The 8,693-nt window shown below is 39.9% G+C and overlaps 1 protein-coding gene across 1 annotated transcript in view; it reads right to left on the bottom strand.

The window, feature by feature from the left end:
* Positions 1-3,434: 3,434 nt before the first annotated feature.
* fzd6 (frizzled class receptor 6) overlaps positions 3,435-8,693 on the bottom strand; it is a 9,500-nt gene continuing 4,241 nt past the window's right edge. Inside the window, exons 2-6 of the mRNA XM_016284743.1 lie at positions 8,065-8,261; positions 4,967-5,963; positions 4,750-4,898; positions 4,197-4,541; positions 3,435-3,648 (exon numbers count right to left, since the gene is read on the bottom strand). Of these exons, the coding sequence (XP_016140229.1) occupies positions 3,582-3,648; positions 4,197-4,541; positions 4,750-4,898; positions 4,967-5,963; positions 8,065-8,261 (1,755 nt within the window). The 3' untranslated portion in view covers positions 3,435-3,581. The remainder of the gene's footprint in view (positions 3,649-4,196; positions 4,542-4,749; positions 4,899-4,966; positions 5,964-8,064; positions 8,262-8,693) is intronic.

Below are 8,693 nucleotides of genomic sequence, written 5' to 3'. Positions count from 1 at the left end.
CTAAACATGGTAGAGTTATATATATGTAAGCTGACAGGAGTGTGTTTCGATTATAAGCCTGCATAACAGTATACAATTTCAAAGACAAAATACACGACAATAATATACCCAATGACCTGAAGGATCATGTGTGTTCATTCAAAGAAAGGTTTTCCTATTAATTAATTAGCAAAGAAAAGTCCTTCCCTTGTGGATTTTCCTTATGGGCAAGGAAGCGTTTTTCTTCACCTAAATTCCAGGAGGTCGTAAATGTATCGGGTGTCAGGGTTACCATGGAACCAGGGGCCTGTTCAGCTTCCTGGGGTGTTACAGAGTATTTGTTAAGTCTAGCTAACAAAATATATATTGTGTGTTTGAGTGGTCCAGACGCTACATTAAACAAGAAATGCGTTAATTGTGTAGTCTTCATAGACGGATGTTGTGCTAACTGCATTGAGTTTAGGAAAATTGTTAAAAGTAATGAAAAAAATTGTCATAGCGATTGTAAAAAGCTGCAAAGTTGCAGTTTTCTGTAAAATAAAATTAGTGTCATCTTATCATTAATTTTTATCTAATTATAATATTATTTTTGTTCATTTGCTTTAAAAATCTCATTTAAATCACAAACCGCAATTTTAACCAGAAAAGTTGCAATTCAATTTTTTCCCCAAATCTTGCCACCCTAATCTTGAAGTTTGTAATGACTTTCAGGCCTTTCCACACTGAAGCAGTAGCATCGGCTCCTCCTAGCCGCTCTGATCTCCTTATTCAGTGTCCCCACTCCTGTAGGCATCCTCTTTGGCCTGACGAAGCTGTCTGAGTTTATGGTCTGCCATTGTTGTATGTTAAATATGTCCATCCTCAGTCAAAACAATCTTAATTTCACAGAACTTTAACAGTAAATGAAAGCAAAGACTTACAGCCAAAAAAACAAACACTGCACCGTTATACTTCAGTATATGAGAAATAAAGACCACACACTGAAAACCTCTGCATTGGTGGTTTTATATGGACTTTATTTTAACATAAGCCTTGCATTATAAACACGTATAATAAACTGTATGATGGACAGACAGATACAGAAGTACTTCATCTACTAGATTCATTACACAATTGATATTAATACAATGCTAATACAAATCTATCAACTGACATATTCTATCCTCCACCCAATGTATTTGTACACCTTTTATTTACTGTAAGAGGAACTTTTAGATACAAGTACTTTGGTAACTACGCAAGGTTCAAAAAACACACAACTGGCATTATAATGAACACCATACTGAATTTAACACTGCTGAAAACAAGATGTGAGGGAGAGACTAGGCTTTACAATGGCACGTACATATAAAGGTATAAAAGTACTGTATTTTAAAAAGGAACACTTTTTTTTTATTTTTTTTTTTAAGTTATATGGAGTTTTTAATGAAAGTTTTTTTTTTTTGAAAGTTTTGTTAGCTGAACTATTAGTATATTAAACAACAGTGCAATCCATTGAACGCACTGTACTTCTTTTAATTCCTGTCAAAAAGTAAAAGATACTAAACATGGTAGAGTTATATATATATGTAAGCTGACAGGAGTGTGTTTCGATTATAAGCCTGCATCACAGTATACAATTTCAAAGACAAAATACATGACAATAATATACCCAATGACCTGAAGGATCATGTGTGTTCATTCAAAGAAAGGTTTTCCTATTAATTAATTAGCAAAGAAAAGTCCTTCCCTTGTGGATTTTCCTTATGGGCAAGGAAGCGATTTTCTTCACCTAAATTCCAGGAGGTCGTAAATGTATTGGGTGTCAGGGTTACCATGGAACCAGGGGCCTGTTCGGCTTCCTGGGGTGTTACAGAGTATTTGTTAAGTCTAGCTAACAAAATATATATTGTGTGTTTGAGTGGTCCAGACGCTACATTAAACAAGAAATGCGTTAATTGTGTAGTCTTCATAGACGGATGTTGCATTGAGTTTAGGAAAATTGTTAAAAGTATTGAAAAAAATTGTCATAGCGGTTGTAAAAAGCTGCAAAGTTGCAGTTTTCTGTAAAATAAAATTAGTGTTATCTTATCATTCATTTTTATCTTATATTATTTTTGTTCATTTGCTTTAAAAATCACATTTAAATCACAAACCGCAATTTTAACCAGAAAAGTTGCAATTCGATTTTTTCCCCAAATCTTGCCACCCTAATCTTGAAGTTTGTAATGACTTTCAGGCCTTTCCACACTGAAGCAGTAGCATCGGCTCCTCCTAGCCGCTCTGATCTCCTTATTCAGTGTCCCCACTCCTGTAGGCATCCTCTTTGGCCTGACGAAGCTGTCTGAGTTTATGGTCTGCCATTGTTGTATGTTAAATATGTCCATCCTCAGTCAAAACAATCTTAATTTCACAGAACTTTAACAGTAAAGGAAAGCAAAGACTTACAGCCAAAAAAACAAACACTGCACCGTTATACTTCAGTATATGAGAAATAAAGACCACACACTGAAAACCTCTGCATTGATGGTTTTATATGGACTTTATTTTAACATAAGCCTTGCATAATAAACATGTATAATAAACTGTATGATGGACAGACAGATACAGAAGTACTTCATCTACTAGATTCATTACACAATTGATATTAATACAATGCTAATACAAATCTATCAACTGACGTATTCTATCCTCCACCCAATGTATTTGTACACCTTTTATTTACTGTAAGAGGAACTTGTTAGATACAAGTACTTTGGTAACTACGCAAGGTTCAAAAAACACACAACTGGCATTATAATGAACATCAATAAACACCATACTGAATTTAACACTGCTGAAAACAAGATGTGAGGGAGAGACTAGGCTTTACAATGGCACGTACATATAAAGGTATAAAAGTACTGTATTTTAAAAAGGAACACTTTTTTTTTATTTTTTTTTTTAAGTTATATGGAGTTTTTAATGAAAGTTTTTTTTTTTTGAAAGTTTTGTTAGCTGAACTATTAGTATATTAAACAACAGTGCAATCCATTGAACGCACTGTACTTCTTTTAATTCCTGTCAAAAAGTAAAAGACGGTTTCCGGTCTACAGTCTGTACACATTACATTTCTGTCAGGACCACTATCGTCAGAGATGATTGACAATTAGCAAACAGTTTGGATTGGCGGTATGGTTCTGTTCTGGGCAAGAACTCCAAAAGAAGTGTTTTTGGCATACAGTTCGAGCACTTGTGCAAAATCTGTAGAAATCTTTAGAGCCTCTCATTTAAGAGTGAATCCTGAATTAAATCTGTTGCTTTCGTTCATAGATTAAGGTCAGAAGTGTCAGTGTTAAGACTATTCCAGTGATGAATCACTTGGATAAGTTTACAAATGTGCAATCTTGTTCCTACAAAAATGCAACATAACTGACAAATTCATGTCGACTCTACATAGATCCTGTCAGTAAATATGAGCTACCATTATAACCCGATGATGATTTTACAGTAGTGTACAGGAATGAAAACAAAGCTTCCAGTGATATGGACATCAATAATTGAAATGTACAGAGAAAGAGGAGGACGGAGCCAGAAGTCTCTCTCCTTAAGCTCCATTCATATGCAGAGCCGATCCTGTGATTTCACTGGGTGTTGGTGCAGTGGGCAGAGCTCTGGTCAGCCTCCAGCAAATCATCTTTGGGTCTCAACCTTCCAAAAGCAATTCAAATAGACGTGTTAAAAACAGTAGGAAAAACTAAACATCCGTTGAGATCATCTGTCAAATGAAAGAAATATTGCAGGTTCAACAAGTTCATCTATCTTGTTTGTCTCTCAAGCCAGGAAAGATGTACATGACATTCTCAAACGTGAAGCTTGTATTTTGTCAAAGCATTTATACAAATTCCTTCATATAAAAGTTATGAGTTATCTGAGCTGAAATTCTCGGTGAGTTGCCACATGTGAACGATGCTCTTCCTGGTGGCCTTCAGCATATAATGCAACATTTAAATTTAAAAAATGGCCATGAATGAATTAGTCTAAAAACTGAACATGAGTAAAATACGGCCTCGATTAGAATTCAGATGATGGTCAATAGATGAATCTGCCAAATGCATCTATGTACCATACATTTTTTAAATTCAGTTCTGTTATTAGATTAAATTTACTCTTAGTATTGATGTTGCTAGTGGAAAGGCTGTCTCATCTAAACAGAATGAAAACTGCATACTGCATTCAACAATATATATAATATGAACCTGTGTGAGCTTTGAGTGTGGCTGCTGCTGTCGGCTTTACTGCGTCTCTCAGCTGGTGCTGTTGATCCGATGCGCTCCTGAACGGACGTCTCTGAGGAACCATGCGGATCAGAGATGCTCTGGCTTGGAATGTAGTGGTTGCGGGTTGCCGTGGAGACAGGTGTGTTGCCGTGGTTACTGGTGACAGGTGTGTGCATGCCTGTGCTGGTGCCCATAGACTTGGACACGACCTTCAGCTTGTGTGAGGAGGACTTGTAGTGCTTGGACTTGTGCTGCACACGGCTGTTGTGCTTGAGGAAGAACTCACAGGACTCCTGCAGAACACGCCGACTCTCGCTGATGGGACTGAAGCACAAGCAGAAATAAAACATTTATTATACAGGGAGAAAAAACTTCCTCAACTTTAAGCCCTGCTGTGAACACAATTTTGCACCCACCATGTCATTTATTTGTTGTTCAGATTATATGCACTGCAAGTGGAGAGCATGACAAACTGAACACTCTCTTTCTGTGTCATAAACGATTGGGATAGGATTAGAGAAAGTGGCCTCACTCTTTCTTGCGATTTCTCTTGAAGAATGAAGCCCACTCCGAGCAGGTTTTCTTACTGCTGACCCAGAACACGGCTGATATTCCCACGATCAGCGTCATCAGATATTTAATGAGAAACAGCGAGAGCTCAGGCCGCTCCACATCAATACTCTACAAAAAACAAAACACAAAATGCTCTGGTAATGTCAGCATCCACAGCACAGGACTGAATGTCTCACGCGGCGGGAGCAGGGAATGCTGTATTCCTGGCAGTGCCGGCGGATCCAGCTGTTCTCCCAGCGGCTGCGGTGGGCTTGTTCGTACAGATAGCAGCCGAGCAGCACCAGCAGAGGCAGCAGGTACAGGCCGCTGAACACTCCGATGCGGATCATGAACTTCTTCAGCTTCTCCTGGTTCTGTTCGTCATGCTGGATCACCTGACGCACGCGGTTCAGAGACATGATGCCAGCGAGCAGCAGCGAGAGGCCAGCCAGCACCGCGATCGCCAGCGGAGCCACCACAAACCAGCGCAGCACCGTGAGATCGTAGAGCCCCACGAAACACACGCCGCTGATGCCGTCTCCCTCCACCTTCTCCATCGCCAGCAGCACGACGGTGAGCGCTCCGGGGAGACCCCAGGACACCGTGTGGAACCACACCGCCGCCTTCTCTATCGCTTCACAGCTCCACTTCGGCCCTGCGGCCAGAAACCAGGTGATGGTCAGAACCACCCACCACACCATTCCCGCAGTGGAGAAGAAATACAGCAGCATGAAGAGCAGCGAGCAGACGCGACTCTGGGCTCCCAGCACAACCGTGGACACGCGGCCCGGCAGACTCGGCTCGTTACAGGCCGCCTCGTTACCCAGCAGAAAACCAACAAAATAGACGAGGGAGACAAAACTGTAGCAGACAGAGTAGAAGATGATCGGCCGCTCAGGGTAGCGAAAGCGCTTCACATCAATGAGGAAGGTTAAAAATGTGAACAGAGTCGCACATAAGCACACAATGGAACACACGCCGATGAAGGTCTTGGCGAACTGAACTTCGTGTGGTTTAAGGTACATGTTGTGGCACGGCGGAGCACAGTCTTGAGCCCCGAGGAAAGATCCACGCTGACCGGGTCGAGTCTTCAGCTGAAGGGGACACCAGAACCCCAGATCCCGACCGGACTGAGAGCTTCTGGATGTGGTCACCTCCACGACTGAAACCGCAGAACCGTGACATGACTCCAATCTGTGACACCAGAGACAAAAACAAGCAAATCACAATCATTTACAGCTCTAAACACCAGGAATATGTGAAGCTTCAAATTTTCATGATGAACTAGCTGGTGATTTTTCTGAACAACTAACTGTCATAAAGGAAACCTGTGTAATTATGGTCTGTCGTGTCCGTCACACGCCGATTAGACGCATTACTCAGGGATACGAGGATCCAGCAGCACTCACATATGTAGAATAACATTTAACTAGTCCCATAACTAGTCCTTTTAGGAAAAGTGTTAGTTATTGTCCTTTGATCTCTCCACAACACTTCTCAAATAAATGTGTGCATTCTGGATAATAAGAGAAACAGCAGATAATTTGAAAACCGACAGTGGCCATCTTGAAATGTATTGTTAAATGGTTTTAAATTTGTAAACACTGCTTTAAATGTGGTGAAATAAAATAAACTTAACGTCACGAGAAGGGGATTTACTGTCAAGTCACCTGTATTTACATAGCACTTAATACAATACAGATTGTTCCAAAGCAGCCTCACAGTAATAAACAGTAGAATAATAATCAATGATGCAAATGTGAAATATGAAACAAATCCACATTAAGCTGTAAAGCAGCTCTACAATCATTATTCAGCTCAAGTCCGTTCAGTGTGACTGTCAGCACACTATCAGCACGATAAACGATTATCTTTAAGAAGATGAATCTGTTATTTTAGAGTTGTGTTTAAATGCACCGCCACTAAAGATGTTAGAAACCTCAGTAAATGTTTCTTGGACTAGTCAAATTACTCTCAGCAGTCATGAAAATGTTCCCAGTGTGCTTACCTGACTGATCCAAGTGAACAGCTCCAAACTTAAATACATAATATTATTTTTATAAATCATTTCCCATTATGAAGTATTAATGTTTGGAGAAAAATAAAAACAAATATAAATATAAAACACTATATACACTTCCCTGTATAAATTAAACACGGATTCCTATTAAAGCAACTGTATTAAAGTTCTTCAGGCAAGAGAAGCGAGTGATTTTTCTCTTTGTTTTGTTGTTTTAGAGCTGAACTGGATGATGATCACTGAATCAATGAACTGAATTTGGCTAGAAAATGACTCCGTTATTGTCCTCTTGCATTATTGATGAGCTATTTTCCTGTTTGACTCTGTAAAGCTGACACAATCAGTATTGTATAAAGCGTTATACAAATAAAGGTGACTTGACTTATTCAAATTAAAGGGATAATTCACCCAAAAATTTTAATTCTGTCATCTACTCACTCTCAAGTCGTTTTAAACTTGAATGAATTTCTTTCTTCTTTTGAACATAAAAGTTATTTTGAAGAATGTGTGTAACTAAACAGTTGCTGGTCCACAGTGACTTCCATAGTATTTTTTCCTACTATTAAAGTCAATGGAGACCAGCTACTGTTTGGTTACCCACACTCTTCAAAATAACTTCTTTTGTGTTCAGCACAAGAGAGAAATTAATACACATCATGAGGGCCTGTAAATAATGACAGAATTTTCATTTTTGGGTGAACTATCCCTTTAATGACAAATGAAAGTGACGTGTAGCCAAGTAAGGGGTCCCATAATCAGAATTTGTGCTCTGCATGTACACACACCTGGAGCAGTGGGCAGCCATCTTTGCTATGTGCTTGTGTGTTTCTGACAGTAGTAGCGCAATCAGAACGATAACTCAGCCACTGTTTGACAGGATCTTTAGTGTGTGCACGCTCAGAAACAGCACACGTCAGAGCAGCACGCGAATGAAATGTTTAACCGGCAAGGCTTTAAAGCAGATGGAAATAATGTAGTTTTGTGATTGTAAATATGTGTAGTGTAACACAGTAACCGCTGAGTAACATCTGATGTGAATGTTAATTCATGTTTATTTGTATGTATGTCTCGTACAGTATATTGAGACAGAGGTGACAGAACTGCAGCTGATAGAATGTGCTCTGTACGATACTACCACATTTCTTCAAAAGCAGATCGTAGAGACATTTTAATCGACCACAATCAAAAATCATGATATCACACACCCCTACCATTTTCATGATTGATTAGCTGCTGCAACCCATTCCTCTCACAGAAGACTGATGATCTACTCACCGGTCACACTGCAGCTCGGACGGCCAGCTGATGCCGAAGGTGAGCATGTCTCTGCTGCAGTCGGACAGAACACGCTCACACAGCTCTCTGCAGGGCCGCAGGACACGCGTGTGATCCGTGCACTCAGGAACAAACGCCTGGCACAGGAACAGATGCACGTCAGGAGAACAGCGCAGGCTGGCCAGAGGCATGAAGGGCTGCACACACACACAGACAGAGACACTGATGGCTGTTTCAGGCAAGTTTTTCCCTACATAGCTAGTTTCATGTCTTTTAAACAATTCCACACTTTTTTCCTCTAACTTAATAAAATAATTTAGTCTTTAATAAATATTTCATGTTCATTTACTGATTTATTTGAACAAGAAGGACAATGTAGATTCAGATGTTCATTATCACAAAATAATCCCTAACAGGAGCGTCTGCTGACTGTACATCATCACTTACAGCGAGCAACAATAAGTGTGTGTGGGTGTGTGTGAGGGAGTGTGTGTGTGTGTGTGAGAGAGAGAGAGAGAGAGAGAGAGAGAGAGAGAGAGAGTGTGTGTGTGTGTGTGTGTGTGTGTGTGAGAGAGAGAGAGAGAGTGTGTGTGTGTGTGTGTGGGAGAGAGAGAGAGAGAGAGAGAGAG

This window comes from Sinocyclocheilus grahami, unplaced genomic scaffold (assembly GCF_001515645.1).
Source record: "Sinocyclocheilus grahami isolate Dianchi unplaced genomic scaffold, SAMN03320097.WGS_v1.1 scaffold187.1, whole genome shotgun sequence".
Lineage (NCBI taxonomy): Eukaryota > Metazoa > Chordata > Actinopteri > Cypriniformes > Cyprinidae > Sinocyclocheilus > Sinocyclocheilus grahami.
This window is presented reverse-complemented; position numbering and strand designations above follow the sequence as displayed.